This window comes from Diplotaxodon limnothrissa, linkage group LG6 (genome assembly GCF_057381915.1).
Source record: "Diplotaxodon limnothrissa isolate DT_005_m linkage group LG6, D_limnothrissa_male_GT1.1, whole genome shotgun sequence".
Classification (NCBI taxonomy): Eukaryota; Metazoa; Chordata; class Actinopteri; order Cichliformes; family Cichlidae; genus Diplotaxodon; species Diplotaxodon limnothrissa.
The window spans coordinates 20,743,858-20,770,381 of NC_140601.1; the positions used below are offsets into that span (position 1 = coordinate 20,743,858).

At 40.5% G+C, this 26,524-nt stretch overlaps 1 protein-coding gene across 1 annotated transcript in view; it reads left to right on the forward strand.

Annotated features, from left to right (window-relative positions):
- Positions 1-6,863: 6,863 nt before the first annotated feature.
- The window catches only part of fbxo41 (F-box protein 41), a 51,381-nt gene continuing 31,720 nt past the window's right edge, over positions 6,864-26,524 (forward strand). The window contains exons 1-2 of the mRNA XM_085355867.1: positions 6,864-7,412; positions 8,327-8,556. Coding sequence (XP_085211993.1) covers positions 6,864-7,412; positions 8,327-8,556 — 779 coding nt within the window. The remainder of the gene's footprint in view (positions 7,413-8,326; positions 8,557-26,524) is intronic.

Here is a 26,524-nt window from a genome sequence, read left to right on the forward strand (position 1 = left end):
AATGATTGACAAAGCTCAAAACTGACACCTCCCGGTTGCTTTTCTCTCTAGTCTGCAGATTAGTTCAGTATTAAAACCTGTTATCGCCTCTTCTGCTGAGAAACACTTTCACTCCCTCTATCTGCCCTGTTCTCACTCACCCTCACACCTCTGTGTGTCCTGATAGATTTCTTATTCTTTATTATTACTTTTCTATATCTTTATATCTATCTCTATCTTCTCTTTGAATTGGACTCTTTTCACCTTTGACATCTTGCTTGATGTGCAGAATCCCCGTGGGAGGGTAGACCACGTTTCACTTTTAAACAAACCCTGACTTCAGATTACCACCCCAATGCAAACAGCAATGAATAAAGAGTTATTTATGCCTAATACCATAACTTTCAGTCTTTGACCTTGTTGTACAGGACCACAAAATGAAGTCCTCCCTCTTACACTCAAATAGGTCATAGGTTTATAGATTGTTGACTGGACTTATTTTGCGTCTTGTTTGACTGTCTGAAAGCTTCTGTGGGTTTAACAATGAGATTGTTACTGTTTCCCAGCAAAAAGCCCTTTAAAAAGTAGCTTTTCATTAAATCTCTTCATTTGAATTACTCAATAAAGAAATGCAAAACTGCCAGTAAAGGGTATATTTGTGGTCCCATCGCACCAGTGTTGGTTGTAACTTGAATTGATTTTTTTACTGATATTTGTACATTATTATGTACTGTAAATATGGAATAACTGTGAGTTCTAATTAGAACTTATTATATTTGACTAAGTAAACTGTAAATACAATGCCTGGCCAAAAGAAAAGTCACCAACTCAAAGAATTTAATTTATAAAAATTGAGCGACTCTCTCAAATGTTGTGACGCTGCATAAGCTTGTGGAAATGATGAGTTTTTCCTTCCCACTGTCACCAAGTGATTGATCATTGTCTGACTTTTGGGGTTTTCTCTCTGTTTATTGTAGTCTCAAGGCCTTACAGTATAAAGTGCCTTGAAGTGACTGTTGAATCGAAATATATATTTATAATATAAATGGTAAATGGACTGGACTTGGTATAGTGCCATTCTACTCAAGGTATGTAGCATTTCTGAATGCACAATCTGTCAAACCTTGAAGCAGATGGGACACAGCAGCAGGCCACCGCACTGTGCCTGAGCTATCAGTGACCATAACTATCAATAACTAATGAAGCGGCCGGTAATATAGTTGTGAAAACTAACCCTTCTGGAAGTACATTTAGGCTTGGAGCCTTTGCTTTTAACTCAACTGTTTAATGAACTGTCTAAATGCACAATAATAAGATGAATTTAACCACATTTACATATCGGCAGGTTTTTTAAAAAAAATTTCTACATTATTAACTTTTATTAGGAATTAATTGCTGTTTAGGATGTGTGATCTGTCTGTGTCTCTCTACCCTTTGTGAGGGTAAAACCAAAGATTTTGTGCAAGTATGACTGTAAATATGATTGTTGTAAATACCGTACACAAGCTTACTGTGCTGCTTGATGCTGAGTAATGCACTCTCTGCGTGGCTTCTCTGTGGGATCATTATTATGGAGCCATTCTGAATATGCTCGAATCCCAAAATAGTACTGAAATACAATTGTAGCTTTGAGGTTTTTGCAGATGTGATCAGTGCAGTTACGAGAACGTAAGCTATCATAAAGCGTTCCCTAACATTTCTAGTGCTTCTACTTTTAAAGGACAGCTTGTAAAGCTGATCTGTGTTTGGCCACACAGCCTTTCAGTTGGCAGTTAAAGGTTGCAAAATGTTTGAGGCAGATGGGATAGCTGATCTGATGGGACCGATGGCTTTTTGTTGTTACTGATGGTCACTGAAGTGGAGCTGATGAGTTAAAATCTGAACTGCTACCACCTACTTTAAAGCAAACAAATACATTTTTATATCTTTACTCTGTTTGATGTCATAAGGCGACTGTGTTTCTTCAATGATGTCCATTTATTGAGGCCTGAATATGCTTTCTGTGCATATGAAGTAAAGTAAATCATACATTATCTTCCCAATAGTTTCTATTTTGTATTTCTAATGTCTGCTATTCAGTACTCCACAATAAAGAAAATTAAATGCATTTCTTTTCAATGTTTCAGCTGAGCTCCACTGACAGGATGTGACATGTGGCTAAAAGCAGCTTCGCTTCCTTCCTTTTCCTGCCTGTTTAAATACCTCACTGAGTAATTTTAAGCAGATGGGAATGCCTGCTCACTGCAGTGCAGTGACTGTGTCTGTGAAATCCTCCTCCTTTAATAAATGGGGACGCGTTGCCAGTACACTCCCTGATCCAGCCTTACCAGACGTCTAATAACAGTCTGTGCGACTTATGGGGATTTCCAGTGTATGAGCCCACTGTGAAGAATGGTCTGCATCTGGGATTTGTGATTGTGCTTCCAGTGCCTGCTGCTTCACTCATTAATAGCTGTTGTAGAAGTTTCTGAGAGATAGGAGATCTCTGAGAGTTGGTTCCAGTTCAAGTGCCAGTGTTGGTTTTTACTCTCACTTGTTAGTTAGATTTAGGAGCTAAAAACTACTTGGCAAGGTTTAGGAAAAGATTGTGGTTTGGGTTAAAATGTGCCTCTTGATGCATAACGACTGTGTTATGGCACCAGTCCCAGAGGACACATTGTCAAATCTGTGAGACCCCACTGCCTTTGACAGACTGGAAGTACGTGACTCCTGGGAATGAGAACAGGCTGGTTTGGTGGGAACTACCTGGTAAAACAATCCCTGCTTCAAGCATGAGCTTTCTATGGCTTTGAAACACTACTCTACAGTCATTGTAAAATGGTTCTTGCCTTATAGTAGAAAGTAGCTTGTGCTATGTTGAAAATGCAGATAATACACTACCCAGTATTTAAACTGATACCATTAATAAATTCCACATGTAATGATGCTAGTTTGATTTTCTTGTCAATAGGGAAACATTTCCTAAAAAATACCCTTGGGTGTGATTTATGGAGATTCCTCAGGATCGTTACTAAAAGTACACACATGAGTACACACTAAAGCCAAAAACACCAACACACAATAGACAATATAATATTTATAAATCGCAGTCTGCCTGGAAATGTTCACCTTTGGATGAGCACAACTCCTAATAAAGATATGCTCTGTAATGATTGGGATTGGAACTATGACTGGTTTATTTCTAGACTGCAAATTTACAGATTGGTAATGATTTGGAAAGTGTGACCGAAAAATGCATCGCCTACCGCCGTGTCTCCAGTGGGCTTTGTGTGGCTGAGGGGAGTGGCGTTCAGTGCAGCAGCAAATGGGATGCAGCAGTCTGATACAGATCCTTTTAAACAGTCTTAAATTGAAAAAGCTGGGAATAATTCTTTTATATGTAAGGAAGCATCAGGCTTAGGCTTCAGTCACAGGGGTCTAGAGACCCTGGTTATCTCTGGTTGCTAGGAAAAAATGTATTTCTGACTGGTTGACGAGTGGCTACTGGCAGTTGTAAATTGATCACAGAGAGGGATCAAAAAAACCTTTTGATTGCTTTGCTTGCTCGTAGGTTGTTGTGTTTGCCTGTGATTTGCATGGAAGATGCCAGCTTGTCTGCAAATGCTCACTGACTAACCATATAGCGATTGTAAAACTTAGCAAAATAAGAAGTGATTGCTGTCAAAGTAAAGGGTGTGCCATACTGGTGAAACTGACATGTTTTAAAACAGGGGTGGGCAACTCCAGGCCTCAAGGGCCAGTGTCCTGCAGGCTTTAGATATCACCCTGAGCCAACACACCTGAATCAATTAGTTCATTACCAGGTCTCTTGAGAACTTCAAGACATGTTGAGGAGGTAATTTAGCAATTTGAATCAGCTGTGTTGGATCAAGGATACGTCTAAAACCTGCAGGAAACTGGCCCTCGAGGCCTGGAGTTCCCTCGCCCATGTTTTAAAAGGTGCACCTTTGACTTTGATTGCAAACGGTCTGTTTCTGGTTTTCTGTCGCACTTTTTCAAGTTGCTGATTTCTGTGCATATTTGTGGGTGATTGTGGCAGTCTGCAGTCGTGAGGAGGTTTTTAGTACAACACTGCATACCTCTTTGTGAGGAGTTTCACCTAGCAACAGAAAGCAGCAAATCAAAGAGTGGAAGTTAACCGGTGGTTACCAGGGGATCCCTGGCCTGACTTTAGCAACCGCAGTGACTGTTGGCAACCTTCAGCAGCTACTCACCAACTGCTCAGGGAATATTAATTTTTTCCTAGCAACTGGTGGTTGCTAGGCTCTATGTGACTGAAGTCTTAAGCACTGTTTTTTTAAACAAGTTTTATAAAATAAAATGTAGCAAACAAATACATCCAAGAACATGAGTTTATTGAATTTCTTATTAAGACAATGAATCACAGCAGGACTTGACTCTAAATGAGACCTTGCTACAGATATTATTTAGTAGCTGTGTAGGCTCAGAGTGAAGAACTCAGTATTGTTTGTCAGTGCACTTGTGTCTAAGACTTGAGCAGAACACTGAGCTTTACAGTAATTAGAGAAGCTGATTCAGGGAAACCAGAAAAGGATGGTGTGCTGAATTTTTATTTCATCAGGGGCTTCAAGTTCTGGGTAATTGAATAAAAAAAAAAACTAATTCACTGTTCTTGCAGTGACCCACATAGCTCTGCATCTGAATAGCAAATGGGAAAAAGTAATCAAAAAATAATTTTGAATATCTTAAGTTAACTTCAGTTTCTGAATGCAACTGTGTTTGTTTTTTGTTTTGTTTTTTTTTACCCAGAAATGCATCCAAGGAAAAGTTTTGCTATGCATTTACATGTTCTCTTCTTGTCTTCATTATCTATGAGGGCCGTTACTCTGAAAACAGATATCAGGGTTTTTTTCTTTACTACTGTGGGTTACCAGATCCCTTTGTAAAGGATTTAGCCTTATCCAGTCTGACCTCTTAGACTAAGACTGGAAAATGACCTTGGCACTAATAAGCACTCTCACTAATGGATCCATTTCCATTTCCATTTCCCCACCATTCCCCGAGTACAAGTGCAAGAGCTTGCTTTTTAATCCTTGGTGAAGTAAAGGTTTCAGGTTTCTTGACGGCTAAACTCATGGATTATGAGTCCAGCTGAGAGAGACAGGCTTTGATTTCTTCAGTGATCAGACAGCTGGAGTAGTAAATATTGAGAGGCCTGTGGTGAGGACATTAGGAAAACTGTTCTCTAATATTGTAATAAAGATTAGCTAAATGTAACAATAACCAGGATTTTCAACCCCAATTCCAGAGAAGTTGGGTAAAATATAAATAAAAACAGAATGTAATGTTTTGCAGATCTCATAACCCCATATTTTATTCACATTAGGACATTAAAATCTAGCTGCTCAACAGTCCTGGGTCTTCTTTGTGGTATTTTCTTTAAATTTTAAGATTCTCCAAATGTTTTCTGCTTTCAGTGAAAGATCTGGACTGCAGGCAGGCCATTTCAGCACCCGGGTTCTTCTATTATAAAGTCATGCTGTTGTAATAGATGCAGTATGTAGTTTAACATCTTCTCTCTAAAATATACAAGGCCTTCCCTGAAAGTGATGTTGTCTGGATGGGAGTGTATGTTGCTGTAAAACCTGTGTATACCTTAAAGCACTGATGGCACCTTTCCAGATGTTTAGGCTGCCAATTTCATAAACACCGATGCTCCTCATATCTCCAGAGATGCTTTTGAACTGAGCACTGTTAACTAGATGATCTCTGTCTTCTTTGGTCTGGAGGACATAGCATCCATGTTTTCTAAAAAAGAATTTGAGGTTTTGAATTGTCTGACCACAGAAAACGTTTCCACTTTGCCTGCTTTAAACGCAGAAGATAAATCATGTTCACACATAGCTTCTTCTTTGATTTTGCCTGCGTTTGTGAGTGGCACAGTGAACTGTGTTCACAGATGGTGGCTTCTGGAAGTCTTGCTCATCCCATGCAATGATTTCCATGACAGAATCATGCGTATTGTTAATGCAGTGCCACGTGAGGGCCCAAAGATCACAGACATCCAATATGTGATTTTCAAGCCTGCTTTGTGCACAGAGATTTCTCCAGATTCTCTCAGTCTGTTGTTTGTATTACGTACTGTAGATGATGAGATATTAAAATTCTTCTTCATATAGACATAGTATTTTATATCTCAGCCCACTTCTGCTGCTGAGAAAAGATGCTCTGTCATGTTACTGACCTGTTGCCAGTTAACCTAATTACTTGCAAAATTTCCTCCAGCTGTTTCTTTTTAGCGTCACCTACTTTTGTTACCCCATCCCTGTCTTCCTAGAGATGTGTTGCTATCATCAAATTCAAAATGAGCCAGTATTTTTCATGTCTCAGATTAAACAACTGATTTGTGTTCATTTCTCTATTGTAAATAAAATGTTGTTTGTTTTTTTTGTCAAATGGGAGTTTTATGTGGCCCTGTCGCAGGGAAAAGCCGTGTAGTGTTGCTGGAAAAGGCACGTTGTTTTTTTTCCCTTGTATATTTTGGCAGGTGGTTTAGCTTTAGCTTTGTCCTCTGCTTCTTGGCATCTATTTAGTTGACTTGATTTTTGCCTTTGAGTGACTTTATCTCAGTATATGTTAGAATTATACTTGTATGAAACCAACAAACTTTAACTTGTATTTTCGTCCTCTCTTTAGGACCTTAGGAAAGGCAACCATGGCAGATGAAATGAGACGACCAGCTGAATGTTGCCACCCAGTGCGGTCATGTGACTGACCTGGCTCTTCTCTCCTGCTGATGTCCAGTAGTTGCCCTGTTCTCACCATGAGAGGATCTGTCAGGTGCTCGAGCTCAGTGCCCTCAGACTGGCGCTACCGTTGTGCTGCGTGAGCGCCCCCCCCTCCTCCGGCAGTTACTGCACGGAATGGCATCTTTGGACCTGCCATACCGCTGTCCTCGCTGCGGGGAGCACAAGCGCTTCCGAAGCCTGTCGTCGTTGCGTGCCCACCTGGAGTACAACCACACGTACGAGACCCTTTACGTCCTCTCCAAATCCAACAGTGTATGTGACGCTGCTGCTCTGCTGCCCCTAGTGGCTGAGGGAGCTCTGCTCGCACCCGCCAATAACAACGACCCCTTTGAGCCACTTCGGCCTTCAGCTTTAAAGGAGCGGCGCTTTCCTTGCCGTGAGCTTCCTTGTGCAGACGACCTGAGTTTGACCCCAGCCAACTCCAACACTGCAGCCCGGTATATTCCCAATGTGGAGTTTCCCCTGGGGGAGATTTTTATGAAAAAAGCCATGACATCCACAGATCCGGGTCCCCATGGAAACCCCAGCACAGCTGTAGCGGTGGCAGCTAATGTAGCAGCCAGTGCAGTCGAAGCAGCGTATGAGGAAGGCCTGGCCAGGCTGAAGGCGCGGGCGTTTGAACGGCTGGAGCTGGATGAGAGGCTGGAGAAGCTGTCTGAAGAGGTAAATACACTAAGCTAACAGAGTCAGAATAAACTTTATCAGGAAATTGTGTCCATAAACAGTCCTGTGCAACAACTCACCTCTCATTTCTCTATATTTTGCTTCCAAGGAGCCAGACTTTCTTGGAATTTTTTAAGTGGTCCTTGGACATTAGCTGTTTTTTCACTAATTTTCTAATAGTCTACTTCTTCACATTTCCTTCTTTCTTCATGATTCCTCTTACCTTGATGAGCTTGAGCATCCCCACAGCATTATACTCCCACCACCGTGCTTCACTGAGGGGACAGTGTTCTTCGGGTTGCACGCCTCTCCCTTCTTTCTCCAAACATAAGCAGCATCTCCCCGGCCAAAGAGCTTTAGTTTCTTTTCTTCTGACCAGAGGATGCACTTCCAATATGCATAAGTAGTATGTAATTAGTATATTTCTGTCTGGCTTGAAAGTGTCTCTTCTGCAGAAGTGAAGTTTTTCTTGGTCTGCAACCTCACAGTCCATTCCTGTGCAGGGTTCTAGTGATTGCCTTCTTTGAGACTATAATTCCTGACTTGGCTAAGTCATTCACTAGTGTTATGGAAGTTGATCTGGGGTCTTTAGACACTGTATTTTTTTTTTTAACCAGTCTTCAAACTCTTTCACTTTCTACCTCTGCAATGCTTGTTCTGTACTGTGTAACTCTTGATAATTCTCACTCCAATTATTGACATTTTGGTACACTGCGATAACTTTGTATATCCATCTCTTGCAACAAGTTTTTTTTCTCCAGTGTAAACGGACTTCTTTTGTTTTTGGCATGCTTTTTCATGATTTCGTTCTCTGATCTGATTTTCTAAAGAAAACTAGTATGCTTAGAAATTCTTGGAAAAAAAAAACACTTTAAATTTTACACAGGGGGGTAAAATTTTCTCCTCGACTGTAGGTGGAGCAGAAAATAGCGGCCCGTGTAGGCCGTCTTCAGGCGGAGCTGGAGAGGAAGAGCTCAGAGTTGGAGCGGGCCAAGCTGGAGAGTGAACGGCTGAGCCAGGAGAAACAAGACCTGGAGGACAAGGCCTCGGAGCTTTCTCGGCAGGTGGACGTCTCCGTGGAGATGCTAGCCAATCTCAAGCAGGACCTGGTGAACAAGGAGGCAGAGCTGAACCACAAACAGCAGTAAGTGAAATATACTGGTTCTCTGCTGTTTAACACATTCCAGTTTTATAACACATCTGAATGGGTTGGTGTATACAAAAGTGCAATTAAGTGCCCTTAAACATCCTGCTAAGGAAAAACAGCAGTCCATCCAAAAATTTGGAAAAAAAACATTTTAAAGAGTGTGGAAGTGCTAAAGCCAAAAACAGGTCACATAAGAATTTGTATATTAAAACAAATCTGCACACAATAGCACAGGTTTTACCTGCTTACATACTTATTTATTGATCTCCCTCATCGACTTCACTGCTGCATGGTCTGATCCAGGACAGAAGAGAGCTGCTGCCCTGCTGTAGTTATCTTTATTTCTGTTTTCTTAACCTGTTCTTTCTTGCTGTTGTGCTACATATTAAATAAATATTACACATCATAATTAAGGATTAGATATGTATTAAAATAATATTTAAGGCAAACACTCTTGGAGCTAACTAAATGTGCAAAGTATTTGAGAAATAATTATACACGCTACTTTTTCCCTCTGTAGCAGGTCTGACACACACACACACACAACATACTGGTACTGATGTCGCACGGACTCGCACACAAACTTTGACCTCTTTTGACTGCACCTATAACCAATAAATACGATGACAAATCTGTAAGATTAACGTCACTTCCATGCAAGTTGATATGAATGACTCTAGATGGATATGCCGAGCAGGTGTTTCTGACATCTGAATATTTGCTGGCCAAACGCTATCATAACCTTGCTTTCGCAGGGTAATAGCAGGTCAGAGACATCATGCTGTTCCTCAGGGTGCTCTGATGGCATGCAGGCATATGGCTGACAGCAAAAATCAAAAGAGGATATGTGGCTTGTGTGATCTAGCAGAATTATAAAAATATAATTGTTGGCCTTCATATGCTTCTAATTTGACATTAATGTCATACGAAATTGTGAAATAGATGATAGAAAAAAAGTAACCTGCAAAAAGGGGACTTATCAAGTAAGAAGTTAAAAGCACAGGTGCCTGAGCACTACCTGGGGCAGGGGTCGGCAACCTGCGGCTCCGGAGCCGCATGCGGCTCTTTAGTCCTTACAGTGCGGCTCCGCGTGGTTTGGGAAAATAAATTAGAAGTATTTAGCTGATGTGTATTTTTATTTTTATGTTAGTTCTTTTTTACCTTGTAGTTCTATAAATATAAAAATAAATTTATATTCTATTATTTTTTTCATCGCTCAAAATAAGAGTCAAACTCGCGGAAACCGATATACCCGCCGAAACGCCGTGCATTTATCAAGACTTTCAACCCCAGGTAGGCCAATTATGGATCTTTGGATCCAGCCATTCTCCACCGTGAACTATGTTAAAGACAAACACCGCTCACGCCTCACAGATGACAGCTTACAGTCCTGCGTAAAGATGAAAGTGACTTGTACAGCCCCGATTTGCAGACGCTGTGCGCAGAGGTTCAGGAGCAGAAGTCCCATTGTAAACATATCACGGCAGACCCGACGATGTTTCCATGAACTTGCTTTTCAGCATCTCTTTATTGACCACTTTTCACACACGGTTGCTGTACACATACAGCCGGCTGTAGCTTTTCAGCTCACAGCCCGACACATACCAACACAACAGCATAGAGAGCACAGACGTAAAGGCGGCGAGGCGTGATTGCAGGTGCCGCTCAGGTGCGTCGCCTCCCCTGCAGCGGCGCTGCAGACCACGCCACGCCACACACATTAACCAGGTAAAATACATATTTAGGCAGAATTTTGCAATTATCTATTTGTCATTTTTTAGCAGCATAGTGCTTTTTTTCCCAATTATTTTTTAAAAGTCAGGTCAAGGCTCCAAAAGCCCAAAGGCGATATAAGGGTGGCGGCTCACAACAGTTTTTGTTTGCTACATGGATCACTTTAGTTCAGCTGGGTGTCTTTCCTTTTGCTATATTTCATTAAGAGTTCAAAATGTGTCAATTACATAAATAAAATGTAATTTTCTCTGTAGCACTTCAAGGATTTCATAAGCAACACACCTTAGTTGTTCACACACAGCATAAAGGTAAAAAACAATATATACAGTGTTATCGTCATTTTAGATGTCAAAAAGTATTTGCGGCTCCCACTGTTTTCTTTTGCGTGGAAACCGGGTCCAAATGGCTTTTTCGGTGTTAAAGGTTGCTGACCTCTGACCTGGGGTCTATGTGGGCACGTGCCTCATCTGTTCCTTGAAGCTCTGCATGAGGAACAAAAACAGTTGGTGTTGAAGTACCTGCAGCAGTCCTTGGAAAAACATTGTCCCGTGATTCCATGATTGCATTTTACTACCTGTCAGCAATTTCTGCAGTACTGTGCTGCAGCTGTCTTCCCTCCAGCTAAACGCATAAGGAAAGGTTGCTTTAATACGAAGTCTCCTTGTTTGTGTGCTGCATTTTGGATGAAGATCTTGTGTTTAGTTTAACCGCTCATCAGTGTCAGAGTATTAGTTTAATTTCTGAAATGGTCTGAGGCGCTCTGATTAGTGCTGAGTTGGAAAGTGACATTGGACTGCACACGGCAGCGCTTTATCATCCTCTTCCCTCCTTTCCTTCACCTCTCCCTCTGTGTTGATAATGTAATTTGCCATCATACCCCCCCCCCACCCCCCCCACCCCCCCCCCCCACCACCACCACCACCAGATGTGTTCTGCATCTGTCCCACTGTTGTCGCGATTTACCAGTGTCCTCCAGGGCTGGTCAGCTGCTCATGTTGAATGGAGGGCTGGATGGGAGCAGCTGGATTGGCAGTAGAGATTACAGCATCCTGCCAGTCCCTCAATAAAGCTGCCATGCTGTTTCTTGAACTAGTTAAAGTGCGGCTGCTGTAAATAGACTAAGTTCTTGGATGCCAATCACAGCTTTATGAAGATAGATGAGGATGATTTGGAGCTCTTCCGCAGCATGGCTCAAAGCTTAATTTTCAGATTTTTAGAGCTTTTATTGAAATGAGTCCCAGGATGAATTATTGTGCACTCCAAAAATTTGTGCTGTTTTTAGTTTGACACACTAGAAGCTGTCAAACTAAAATCTTTTATAGGATGCATGCCATCTAGTTTCCTTTTTAATATTTGCAAATGTTAACAAAGGAGGATTGGATGCATTATAGCATTAGAAAGGGGAAAAAAGGCTCTGCAAACAGAATAAGTACATAAGAACATGTAGTTGAAATATTGCTTGGATTTTTTGATCTACAGTGTTAAACTATAGTTTCTGTCCACTTGATTTAGATCCGTTTGTGGCACTAGTAACTACGAAAACAACCTCTTCACTTTAAGCAGTGAAAATAAAAATACAATTTTACTGACTGCTTTACTTTGAACACTGAAGTACCACTAATGGAACTAAAGCAGAACCATAAGCTCTATTGGAAAAAAAATTAAATGTTGGCTTTAATGAAAAAGTTTTCTTTTTTTAAAAACAGGCAGAACATTTTTTTTCAGTGGTCACTAAAATTCAACCTTGCAAAAGTCACCGGATAGATCTCAGATTTTCAAACCTGTCCACCTGGTCAAGAAAGCCCGTCAGCGTCTCTTCTTCCTCAGAAGACTTAGAGACTTCCATCTGCCACTGAAGGTGCTCAAGAACTTCTACTCCTGCACCATCGAGAGCGTCCTGACGGCAAACATCTGCACCTGGTTTGGGAACCGCACCAAGCAGGACAGACGAGATCTGCAAAGAGTGGTGCGCTCAGCCGAACGCATCATTCAATCAGAGCTCCCTGACCTGCTGTCCATCTACACCAAGCGGTGCAAGTCCAAAGCTAGGAAGATTATGATGGACCTCTCCCATCCCAACAATGGACTCTTCTCACTGTTGAGGTCTGGGAAGCGCTTCCGCTCCCTTAAGGCCAAAACGGAGAGAATGAGGAGGAGCTTCTTCCACCAGGCTATTCGGGCCCTGAACCAGGTGTAGGACTGGACTCTCCCACACACGTCACTATAAGACTGGACTCTCACACACACATCACCACACGCACCACCACACATTTCCTATAATCCTATAATTCCAATAATTTATAACCTTTATAATCTCTTCTGCTATTTGCACATTCTTTACTGTAAATTCCTAAGTTAATTTGTAAATTTTGTAGTAAACTGTAAATTGTAAATATTGTAAAACTTTTTTTCTGTCATTTAATGGTCGGGCATTGTACAGCTACAAGCATTTCACCCCCATGTCATACTGTGTATGGTTGTGTGTGTGTGTGACAAATAAAAATTTGAATTGAATTTGAATTTGACCTCATGAACTGTTTGCCCTCCCTCATTGCTGCTTTCAGCTACATTTATTCACTTCAACTACTCATTATTCATTAATCTGTTGAATTCTTTTAAAAATAATTTCAAAGAAATCTTTGATCTTTAAAATGTCAGTACTGACAGTTTCCTTGTGTCCAAGATAATGCCTTCAGCATACTCAATTTGTCCGCTGAAGATATCCACCACACCGAAACCTGTTAAAATCGCCTTGTTTGGCTTTCATTTTGCAGTGCTCTAGTGGTAAATGCAAACATCGTAGGTTTTTGACTAGTTAGTCTTATTACCCAAACGGCTTTGTTTTCAGATGTGGCTGATCTTGAGCGTTCATCTGGTTTATTGTACAAAAAAACGCCCACAAGATGTCCTGTTCTTTTACTCACTTCTGCTCGTCTATTGTAAAGGTTACAGTAGCTGTGGTCACGTATCTCAAACCTGGCAACATCAGACAGGGAAGGTCATGCTGTGGGCTTAAAATCCTTGCCTGGGCTGTGTGAATACCACCTACTTATGTCAGCAGCTTAGCCTCTCCCTCTTTCTCACACTCACACACAATTCTTGTGCCTTTCTGCCTCTCAGAGGAGAAGCTGGCAGTGAAACAGTAAGCTCATTCAGAGTCTAAAATACAGAGCAGGTCTGAGGTGGAAAAAGAGCATCACAGTCTGTGAATGTTCAGCAGGGTGGACGTGAAAGCCGTAGTCAACAGATACAAAGCGACTTATTGGCTCATGTATGTCTCCCTAACAGCCTATTAGATGATTTTTAGTTTAATTCTAAAAGAATCCAGTGACTTTAAAGGCTCTGTGAAAGCCCTTTAAGGAGATGTGTGAGATCGTGCTTTTACATCAGCTGTGTCAAATGCTGAAAAATGCGAGTCACCTAACCGAAGGTTGCTAAGCGACCAGAAGAAACTCCTACGAGCCTTCTTTTGCTTCTAGCAGTGTCGTGCATAAAAATATGACCTTGATAATTCCTCCTGCACTTAATATCCCTGTAATTAGAAAAAAAGTGTGCAGAACGCCTCAGGTGCAGTTGTTCCTTTCAGCTTAGACTTTATTACTCAGCATGTGAAATAATTCATTCACAAACAATACGAGCGAAAAAAAACCCGCCGCATGCTAGCCTGTAGCGGTCAGAGCTGAATGAAGCGTGCCTGTTAAGTGGTTTAATAGCAGCTGGAATAAACGAGAGCAGCTGTAATCAGCAGAAACTGGAGCCCGAGGAGAAATGAAAAATGATGGGACGGTTATCTCCATCATTTCAGCTGTTACAGAATCACTCAAATGAGAAAACTGCTCCATTTTGTGTCTGTCTCAGAAATATCATTGGAGTTTTTCCAACTATCTGTGATTGCTTAATGATGTGGGTTTATTTCATTGCTATGATAATGATCTTGTTATGATTACAGTAGATGGTTTTAAAGAGGTATTTGGAGCAAACGTTTCTGTAATATTTAATAATGGACTGTAATACATGGTGATCATGCACAGCCAAGTATGTGATGGCCTGCCTCTCGAACACTGTATGCTTCAGTCGCAGCATTTTGCCGAGAGCTTAAGGGGCTGAATGCAGTATTAATTAGACCTGTGCAATATTACAGTCCAGTGCTCAACTTAGGTTAAAAGTGAACCTGAAGTGCTTTTCCTTGTTGTCTCTCATATATCCAGGTAAGTCCGTAAGTGCTTGGACAGTGCCACAGGTTTTGTAATTATGCATGTGTACACCTCCACAGTGGATCACACAAACAGTAGCTGTAGGCAGCTGCAGCGAAAGCCTTTCAGAGCATCTCAAAGGAGAAAAAGCAGCATTACAATGAGGAGTGATCCTTTGGAGAAAGTAAACATGATTTATTGAAATGCAGAGTGTGACTAATAAGCTTAGCAGGATTATTTAGCAGAGTTGACTCCAATGAAGATAAGAAGTAGGACAGGACCTCAGCAATGTCCTGTGGTAAATAATACCCCCACCCCAGTTTCTAGACACTTTTTTGTCATTGGTTCACAGAAAGCAGTCAACAAAAAGACTGGACCAGAGTGATGATGACTGAATTGAATTTGACACCGTGGGAAAATAAAAGTGATGTAAAGAACAGACCAGCAGCTGAAACACCCAAGAATGCAGGCAGACGAGTGAATCCAGATCTTACTTATTGAACTTCATCTTTAAGCTTCAGTTGCTGATGTCCATGGGTCCTAGACTTGAATCAGCCATAGTCTGCACATATTTTTATCCAAATTTGTTAAAAACTGTCCAGAAATGTTAGTTTGCCCAATTACATTTGAGACTCACTCAGTCTAAAAGTCTGTTGTTGATTGATTAAAAAACCACTTTGGGGATTTTACAGCGGCAGAATTACAAAAAACTGTATTATTGCCCAAATTCTTACTGACCAAGTGACTTCTTCAGAGACTGAGGAAGTCACTTGGATGAGTGGCGATATGTTTCTCCCACTGGAAACGCTACATCCAGATGAACAGAGTCAACTTTTTTGCGTGGACTTTGATGTTTGCAGATGACGTTTCTTTCTATGGTGAGATTAGTGATCAGGTGGAAGAGAGCCTGGAGAGGTAGAGGTATGCACTGGAGAGACAAATGAAAGTCAGTAGAAGCAAAAATAATAGATGTGTGTCAGTGAGAGGGAAACAGGTGTGATAGTTAAGATGCAAGGAGTAGATATATTGAAGCGGGATGAGATTAAATGTCTGGGTTCAGCCATCCAAAGCAACAGATGAAGAAGAAGAGTGTGCATGCAGGGTCGAGCGGTTGGAGACAAATGTCAGACGTGATTTGTGACAAAAGGCTGACAGCAGGAATGAAAAAGAAGGTTTTCAAGATGGTAGTGAGACCTGGTATTTATATTCCTATGTATGTATGGTTTGAAAATGGTGGCACTGACAAAGAAGTTGAGAGGAGGTTGACCTGAAGGTCCTGAGGTTTTCACTGGGAGTGACCAGAAATGGATAAGACAAGTAATGACTTTAACAAAGGAACAGCTCAGGTTACACCGTTTGGAGACAAAGTTACAGAATCAAGGCTGAGATGGTTTGGACAGGTGCAGATGAGGGATAGTGGATATACTGAACAAAGAATTTTGAAGATGTAGAGGCAGAAGAAGGAAACAGGACTGGCTTTGTCATGTTATGTGAAGGAATCAGAACAAGAAATGAAGTATGTTTTGTTTTTGCATTTTGAGTCGTAATGAACCTCCTAACACTCGAACTCTTCCACGGCATGCATTTTTAATTTCTCTTTGATATGTGGCCATATTGGGGCCCGATGAATGTAAAAACAAAGAATTACCAGATTTTTTGTTTCTAAGAAAAATGTGAGCCACATATAAGGATATTCATTTAAAATTTTGATAGAACAGTGGCAATATAATGTCCTCGTAAGTGGATATCAGGTCCTAGGAGGTTAAGGCAGAAGTAAATCTTCTCCTGACCTCATATAATCCCATGTAGGCTAGACCATTCATCCATTAATCTGAAACACTATAGTGTTGAGAATGTGTCAGAAAAGTACTACTATTATGGTAAATTTGTGCCTGGACAGTAGTGTTTATGTTATTAGGCTGTGTTGTAGATAGACTATCTGCGTTTCGTCACTTCTTAACTGGTTTGTACCGACCCAATGTATCATTCATCCATAATCATACTTATCTTACATACTGTACAAACAGCGGGGGGAGGCAGTGATGCATTTTTAATGTCTGTGTAGGTGTTCAAAATATTCTGTCCACCCTCTGCATAGAAAAGCAAAAGAGAGCTCTGAGAGCTGCCAGGTTTTCATATCATATTCAGCACACACACACGCGCCTGCTGCAGTAGGCCTTAACCCTGCAGGCTTGATTTATTCCTACAACCAGCTTTGATAAAGTAACATTGGTCTGTGCTGAATTCAAAACCCAGAGGCTCTGAAGGAAGCACAAAATACAGAAGAGTCCCGCTATGTGCTGTCACCATGTCTTCTTCAGAAAACAAGCCTATTTCACTGAGCAGGAAATCTCGACTGCAAAGTGAAGCTGTCAGGGCAAAAAGAGAACTCATCTCATTAGTAGCAGTGTCTCGGAGAAAGAAACATGGCAAGACTTCCAAAGGCTCCCTAATGACAAAGAATCAGAAAGGGAACAGGACACGCACAATATCTAGGAGGATGGAATATTTGAATAATAATAAAGAAGTTGGGCATCTGCTGTGAAGATGAAAAATCAAAGTCGAAGGTAGTTTTGATTTTTATAAACAAACACATTTTTGAATTGTTGAAGTATCGGTGCAACATATGTCTGAAGGCAGTCGAGAAATATTTGATCAAACTCTGGAGGAATGGGTGTCATTTAAACAGGCAAATTGTTTGAATGACAGAAAACACGCTGGTGCTGTTTCCAAGCACTTTTATGTCATAAAAAATGCATGCACATACTGTGCTGTAGAGATCTTTTCTTTTTTTTAATTTCAGGGAATTTGTTCATTAACAAGAACAATAACATGAAGTTCTGCACTGGTACGTGCTTACAAAGCCCATTTAATTGGACTGAATGTCTGCAGTTGGATTTATCAGGGCTGTAATGCACAAAAGAGTTGTGGTAATCCAACCTTAGAACAAATCAGTGCATGTGTGTGTAGACACTGCTTCAGGTTTCCTGTAGTGAGATGAAGATGAAGTGGCTTCTAACAAGAAATCGTTCCACATGATAAATAATCAAGACTAGTGCATTCGATTTCAGTTAGGGCAGGATTTATGGGCAGAGGGCTTTTCATGTCTGCCATTAGATGTAGGAGACTGACATGAGTGTCCTTGAGTTTGGGTGAAATTATTTCATGAGGGCAGGAGAAGGGAATCAGGAAGGATGATGCAACCGGTCTTTCAGTAGACACATCTCTCCTCTCATTATGTTGAGACTGACACAAAAGGTTGGACTAACAATTGTGCAATAAGATGAATGGTGTGGTCAAGTGTAAGGTACTTGAAGAATCCATCAAGGGTAGATATTTGTCAGTGTGTGTCGGGGGCTGTTTTTCATCAGAAAACCTTATATTGAGACAATGTTGTCTCGGATGTTTTCAAGTTGTTATGTCTAAAAACAGATGTCCTAGCAAAAAAGTCAAAATGTTTCGGAAAGACATTGATGTAGCCGCTCTGGCTTCACCTGCTGGTTTGTGAATTGCAATTTTGAAGGCTTGGAACAAGTGACTGAGACCATAAACACATCAAGAAGAAGTTTACTTAGGGCTCCAAATAAAAACTTAAGTCATCCATCCATCCATCTTGGGGGATGAAGCTTATCCCTGCTGCCGTAGAGGTACACCCTGGACAGATTCCCAGTCTGTCGCAGAGCTAACACACAGAAACAGACAACATAGTCACACCCATAGACAATTTAGAGTCACTCATTAAATTAACCCCACTAACTTTGTGTCTTTGGTCTTAGAGGAAGCCAGAGAAACTCCACATAGGCACAGGGATAACTAAGGGATTCTAGCGCCGCACAAAAAGGCCCCACGTGGTGGTTTTGAACCCTGGATTTTCTTGAAGTGAGGCAACAAAAGTGAGATTTTCTATCTGCTTTTTGGGTATTTGGAAAGGAAAGTGGATTACATTTAGATTTACACATCTCTTTAAATGTTTTTAATGCAATCTCCAAAAGTTTTGCAAGTTGTCCAAGTTTTAGGATATGCATGAACACAATCACATGACTTCAGCCCCATGTGTTCACCACGCTGACTTTAAATGTCTGTAGTTGCTTTTAGTCACATTCTCACAGTTTATGTTGTACAGTACAATGTGGCAATTTTAAAAGCTGCAGTTATGATCTGCTAAACACCCCCATCATAGAAATGCCTCTGATGGGGCTGAAAAAGCTGAGGTATGCCAAATTAAACACGATCTGAACTGAAAATCAGTGGCAACAGGTCTTATGGAGTGATGAATCCATATTTAAAACAGCCATCTGTAAAGCACAGTTGTCAGTACCAGATGTACTAGTTTAATTTAATTGTTTTACATTTTAATTGATGGCTAGTGCTGGAAAATTGTTGTGTCCCACATTTTATTCAGCCATCTGCCACCAGAGGGAACAGCAGCCCTGACATCGCTGGAGAAAAAGCCTGATCCTGTCAAGTATTGTGGTTCTTTTTGTTAGTTTTTTTTGAAGGTGAAAGTATGAGATTCTCGATACAAGCGGCAGAAATTAGCTTCCTCCTGTAGATGAGTGGAGCCTCTACTCCTCCATATTGAAAGGAGCCAGCTGAGGTGGTAGCCTCTTGGGTCGAGGTGTTGTGACTGAGCACATCCTGGGGAGATTGCATCTCTCGGCTGGCCTGGGAACGCCTTGGTGTTTCCCCCTGTTGAGCTGTAGGAGTTGGTTGGAGAGAGGGAGGTCCGGGCTTCTCTGCTTAGGCTGTTGCCTGCGTGACCCAGGGGAAGAAATGGATCGACAGGTGATTATTATTTTGTTGTCATTTTAGCTTTGAACTTTTATAGAGATAGTTGTCACGAATTGTTGAACAATTTTCATTATTCAGTTGAAATTTATCAGTTTTTTGGGTGTTAATTTGTTATATTTTAACAATATCGGAACTTTTTTTTCAGTTTTGTTGTAACGTATTTTCATATCATATTTAACACGTTTATTTGAAGTGATTTTTATTTCCTCCTTCTTCTTCTCTGTCTGTTTTATAAATGCAAGGTTCACAGTGGAAGGTGGCACACAGCTAAACAGCATTTAAAGTACGACTCATTATTGAAGAACTGTTTAGATCTGAAGAATGCCTTTAGACTGTTTTAGAGATGGCACGATACCACTTTTTTATGTCCGGTACCGATACCGATATCATAAATTTGGATATTGGCCGATACCGATATGAATCCGATATAGTGTGTTTTTTAATCAATAAAACTTTTCATATTTTGCTGCATTTTGTATAGGTTCATACACAAGTTTTAAAAAACAAGAGACTGAAGCTATTCTGTTATACCTGTATGCAAAAAATGCACTGCACCCAAAATATTTCATAGTTCAGCAACACAGATCAATCTAATAAACTTAAACCTACTCCATCCTCCCTATTCTGGTATTTTAAAGAGTATGCAACCTAACTAATAGGGCTAAGAGAACCACCCCCCACCTCATGATGCTTAATCGATGTAATGAACTTTAATTTGATGCAGTGTGAAAAAAAATGCACAGAAATCAATTATTTTTCTACAATATTTAAATAGATTCAGCATCTTTCTTCAACAGAATTGCAGACTGCACAGATGGTACCTTCCCAAAGGAAAAAGTACTATAGCTTACTAAGATATATTAGACTTAATAGTTACTATATACAGTAATGGACTTCTATATATTTTACATCAGATTAAAACTTTGGGTGTAAGATTCGGATAATTATTTATTAAAAGCTAGACATTTTAAATGAGAATAAGAAAGAAAAGTATGTCTTTGTGCCCCCTTTTCCCTGTTCATGCCCTATCGGCCCCCCTGGCTAAACTTTGCTAGATCCGCCCCTGCACAGTTACCAGCCGTCAGCTGCGTAGAAAAGAATCCTGGTGTAGAAAGTAATATTAAATACATTCTAACATCAGATTATCAAGCTTAAACGTGCTGCTGTTGTTCAGCTGCTGGTTTCCTCTTTCTGGTGCGAAGTGGGCGATAAACAAACAAGAGAGAAAAGCCGATCAGCTGATCATTGATCAGTTTCATGATTGAAGTAGCAACAGGAGAGGGAGGGAGAGAGAGAGAGGCAGTCGCTCCATATATCGGTTGTTAAGCTTAACGCTGGAATGCTTTACAAACATTCAGAGATGAACTTACACACTTGCTTTACTTCTCTCTGGGATAACTTTCTCGGAGATGAAATGCCGGTTTGGTAGCGAGGATCCAAATGCTCAACCAGACCACCGACAGGTCTCGCGCCACAGCCGCTCTATCACCTGATGCATACTGCTCCGATGTGCTACAGTTATGAGCCGAGTTACGCCATGTCGCAAGTTTTGTGAGGTGCTTTTTTTAATATTTAATGGATCGGATTATATATTTTTATTTCTCTCCGATATCCGATCCAGTAATTTAGGTCAGTATTGGACCGATATGTAATATCGGATCGGTCCATCTCTAGACTGTTTAGACTGTTTTTGACAGTTTGACATTAAATGGGCATCAAATTTAACTTGACATATGAGTGTTTTTGCAGTACAGTAACAGCATACATGGATAGAAAAACATGCAATGCAACACTATCAGTCATGGATTGGCCTCCCCAGAGCCTGGACCTCAACTTTACTGTGGGATCATTTTGACAGAGATCAGAAGAAAAGGCTTTGAATGTCCTTCAAGAAGCCTGGAGAACTATTCCTGAAGACTACTTAAATAAATTAGAAGAAATCTGCTTAAGAGAGTTCAGGCTATGTTGAATCACTAAGGTGGTCATACCAGATAATGACTTTCAAGCTTGTTAGAATTGTACAAACTGCTTTTGCCTTATATAGTGTACTTCCATGTGTGTTTGCACATTTCAAAAATTGTTGCATCTGTTTCCCCTTTTTCTAACTAAATAAAGAAATGGTGGACGACTCTGGACTTTTACACAGTACTGTATATGTTAAAATGTTTGTCTCCCTTGCAACACAAAAATGACTTCATGGACCCATTTTTATCATCTGTTTAAAATCCCAAATAGAAAACCTGCTACTGCTTAATTAATTAAGCAGTAGCAAATATAGCTTAATTGCTATATTTGCGGTTCACAGGGTGTTTGATTAAATAAGCAGTTTTGAAGACATCTACTACTCATTCATACCATCATTATTGTAGATTGGTTGTCTTCTCCCACATTTTTGTTTAACTTGCACTTCCGCTTTCTGAAAGATTGGATGCAGATATACAAAACCTCATCGTTGCGAACATGCTTTTCAGGACATATCTATTCTGTTTCTAAAGACACCCGAATTTTTGTTGACCTTTCCCATGTAATGAATTCGTTCTTTCATGCATCTGAAATGCTGCAGATCGTCACCTTGCTTTTGTATCTCAGGGTTACTCAGCCATCTGTCTGTTTGTAATGGGAATTGAGATTTCCAGAGAGCTGGTCCACCCGCAGTAAAATATTTATTTTCTCCCGATTGATCGGAGGCAGCAAAGACCAGGATTAGCGGTTTCTTGCTAAACCAGGTTTTCTGTGAAAAAGCAGCACATTTTAGCCTGCAACTCTTTTATCATCCCCTTTCTCACAGCCTTTCATCCTCGTCCGTCTCACATCTCCTCTCATGTCGCCATGCTCTTCATGCTGCCTACCTCACTGTGTGCTTCTGTGTAATGCATACAAATGTGTGACACTATGACATGATAACACAATGTAAACCAAAAAACCCCCCAGAAAACAAACCATCAGAAACAAGAATAAAAAATCCAGGTGTCAAAACAGAACGACATGCGAGCAGCTGTCCTTTGTTAAAGGAGAGAAAGCCTCGTCGTCTTTATCCAGGCCTTTTAGTCAATCATCTCTGCTCTTAAATATTAATAAAGCATAATTTTAAATTAATGGCCACAGATGATGACAGCTGTGACAGGAGGTTGACCAGTCACTGTAATGAACATTTAGACAAAACCCTTCAGCTGAACACGTCTTATTATCCGTGTCTTTTCTAAGCTGAAGTGTTTACATTTGTTTTTGGAGTCGTTGCTTCTTAGTGCTTCATACAGTCACCAGCTGTCTGCTGTTTGGTGCCGAGCAGGTAGTGTCCAGATGGCTCTCAAATTTTCAGTTAAGTGCAAAATCAAATGCACATGCATACATTTTTTTTATCTTGTGGGTGTTTGTGTGTAGCTTCAGAGATGTTGGCTGTGGAGACGTGTGCCTTTCTCTTGAATGAAATGGACGCAGATGCAACTTGCCCTGTGGTTCTTGGAAAAATCGGCGGCGGTGTTCCAGTTGCTCCAAAACAAAAGTTCCTGATTCTTGTCTTAAAACATTTGGTTTCATAATACTAATACTTGGTTGGAGCCTGTTTACCTTCACAGCTGCTTTAACTTCTTCATCAAGGGGTTGGAAACATTCCTCTGAGGTTGTGTTCCATATTAACATGTTAGCATCTCACAGTTGCTGCAGATTTGTCGGCTGCACATTGATGATGTGAATCGCCTGTTCCACCACAAACCAAATTAGATCGAAAGCTGGTGACTGTGGAGTCCAGTACAGTGAACTCATCACGTTTAAGAAACCAGTCTGAGATTATTTGAGGTTTGTGACACGGCGCATTATCGTGCTGGAAGCAGCTATCAGTAGATGTGTACACTGTGGTCATAAAGGGATGAACATGGTCAGCAATGACACTCAGGTAGACTACGGCATTTAAAGGATGCTCAGTTCTTTTGACATTTCCATCGAAAGTTAAAAAAAAAAAAATAGGACCAGTTGGATGAATGTTGTAAATTGTTTTTATTTGTGAAATTTGGACAAATCTTAGCAGACTGTTTTCCCACTGTTTGCAGTCTTTTTGTTAAGTAAGCTAACCATCAGCTTACCAATGTCAGAGAAACTTTCATCTTCTCACTAAACTCTCAGCTGTTTTTTTTTTTTTTGGTATTACAAGGTCTCAATTATTTCTCAAAGTTATAGAAAATAGTGTGAAAATAAGATGTATGCTGTGTCGTTTACTATGAAGATCACTGAAAAGTGCATGAAAGGACAAAATTCTATGTCACCACTGGCTAACGTTCACCTGGAATAGCCTGAAAAGATGGGATTTCTTCTTTTCCAGGTAAACACCCAGGCATGTTTATCACCTTGAGGTATTTTTTCGGAGGTGTGAGAGTGAGGTGTTGTGAATATGTCAGCGTGTGTAAAAAAATTGGGATTGACAACAGGAAGCAGCTACATCCCATTTCCCTCCTCTCCTTAAACCTCCTGTGCTTTCTTCTTCCACATGACTGCAGCTTTCTGTTTGCTGTCTGATCTTTTAGCTTCTGCAGTGTGTTATTTTTTTTTTCTTTTCTCACAGTCGTTGTGGCCCTTCCTTCCTCTTCAGCTTCAGCTCCCTATTTCTCGTCTCCTTGTCTGTCTTTTTTATTGAATTTAGATCTTACCAAAAACTGACAGAAATATTTATTTTTCCTTTTCTTCCTTTCTGACCATCCTTTACCATCAATCGTGTTCTTTTGTTCTCTCGCCTCATTTCCTTCCTTCTTCGTTAGCATAAGACCGAGTAAAGCGTCTGTTAGGCTGTCAGGCAGCATTGGGGAAGGATGGGAAAAGTGTTCCTGTGTGGCGTCCATCACGGGGTTGGTGTATCCATCTCCTGATACAGCTGAATAATTAATTAAGACAAATTAAAGATGCATGAAAATTTAGATCCTGAATCACATGCGCCCTAATTTTGAGTGCATACTAACCAAGCTCAATAATGTCTATTCCAGGATTTTCTCAAATGGATATTTGCTACTTTTCTGGAGGCTGAACTTAAAACAATACTCAGTCGTTGTGTCCTCTGTTTATTAAACCGAATAATGAGAACAAAACGTCAGCTTCAGGTTTTCTAATGAGACATCTCATTATGTACAGATCTAATTATTAAATCAAAGTAAATAGTTCTTGAAGTCATTAAACATAATGAGATGCATGTTTAGTGTAGGATGATTTAATGATATAATCTGCAGAAGCTGTTTGCTTATTTACGTCATTATGACTTTAGGACTCCTCCAACCATCATTTGCCATATGGTTTTTGAAGAGGGCAGTAGTCACCAGCCTTAAGAACTACAATCATTCACTAAAATGGTTAATTTGACTGGAGACTGTTCTGTGTAAACCTTATTATCTATGAAAGCTCATCTAGATTGCACAAAGAGGAGAGGAAACTACTCTTATCACTGGTTCTTCTGTTATTGTTTATCCCTTCTTTTCCTTGAGGCGGAGCAATTTTATTTGTAAAGTGGATTTTACACAGAAAGACAATTAAGACCAGTCCTGAGCTATACCATCCATCCATTCTCTTCCACTTATCCTTTTTCAGAGTCGCTGGGGGGCTGGAGCGCTGGCGAGAGGCAGGGTACACTCTAGACAGGTCACCAGTCTGCTGCAGGGCTAACACATAGACACAGACAACCATTCGCACTCACACCTATGGGCAATTTAGAGTTACCGATTAACCTATCCCCATTAACTGCATGTCTTTGGACTGTGGGAGGAAGCCAGACTGCCCAGAGAGAACATGCAAACTCCACACAGAAAGGCACCGGCCTGATGGTGAAATTGAACTCAGGACCTTCTTGCCATGAGGCAACAGTGCTACCCACCGTGTAGCACACACGTGTGATATACGTCACACTAAAATTCACAAAATCTCTGTCAGTCCTAAATGATCAGGAGTTGAATCCAAACTTGACATACAGAATTCAGAATTCGTAGTCATCATGTGGGTCATGTGCCCTTCAACTAGCATGCAGAGTTGTTGGGGTGAACGGAGAAAGACAGGAAAAAGACAAGCTGTGTAAACATAACATTAAAATTTGGATTTAAATTAATGCCGTCAGCATTAATCTTGTTAAAATGACGTTAATGTCATAACCGCATTAACGCGGATCGTCCCTAACGCGTTAACGAGCTAACCGCGCTAACGTGTTGAGGCCGCGTTAACTCGCTAACGGAGATTTGCCGCGTTACTGCAGTTATGGCGTTAACGTCATTGTAATGAGATTAACGGTGACAGCACTCATTTAAATATATCTAAAGACTTAAAGTCCTCTGGAGAATGTTGTTCTCTGCTGAACAGTTTATCTTCATGTTGGCTAAAACCAGATCCTCACATGTTCAGTTTGTCCCCGGTCATCAAATCACCTAAATGTGTTGGGCTGGATTTTCCTCTTTTTCCTTTTGCAAAACTAAACATAATGAGATGCATCGTTGGGAATTAACAGTGTGGTGATGGTGAGATAAGACAGTTTACAACAAGACACACATGCTTAATGTTTTCTGTGTACATAAACACAAAGATTTTTATCTCGAGTAGTGTAGATAGTGTACAGTAGCAGGCCTCTTAATCAATGTACGCTCAACTTTATACAATTCGGTTAGTGAGCACTTGATAAAAATCATGCTATCTAAAGTTGTGAGCAATTACTAAGTGACTCCGAGCTCTAATCACAGTCGATCACATTTCATCGTGGAGAGAAGCCGTTTGATTCTGACATAATTTCCAGACTCGCTGATTATTTACTCACTGATTTTAAAGCACATTTATTGCTGGCCTACAGTTTGCTACCTTGACTAATTCTGGAGTCGTTTTCTTTTTATAATCTTTGCCTGAAGATAAGAAAAGTTATCTGTGCCAGGCTCGAAGCTATTTTTATCTCAGCTTGTCCCCATTTCAGGAAGTTGTGCGTGTTGTTGCTGTTTTGGATTCTGCATCGTATGATGGTTTAGCAACAGCGGATGTTTGACATTAATTTGACATGAAATAAGTGGCTTTGCTTGTTTCATGACCACAAATCCATTTAAATTGAAGTGGCACGGGTTATATGTCTCCATTCCATGTCTGCAGGAATCCTCTGAACTTTTCTTTTGCTTCCTGAAGGTCAGATAGTTTAATAAGCTCTCCTCTCTGACATTGTTTAGACGGTAAACACTGGGATGTTTGTATGGATACAGTCAGAGACCAATAAAGGAAAAAGACCTTGGAAGCTGTAGACATTTGGA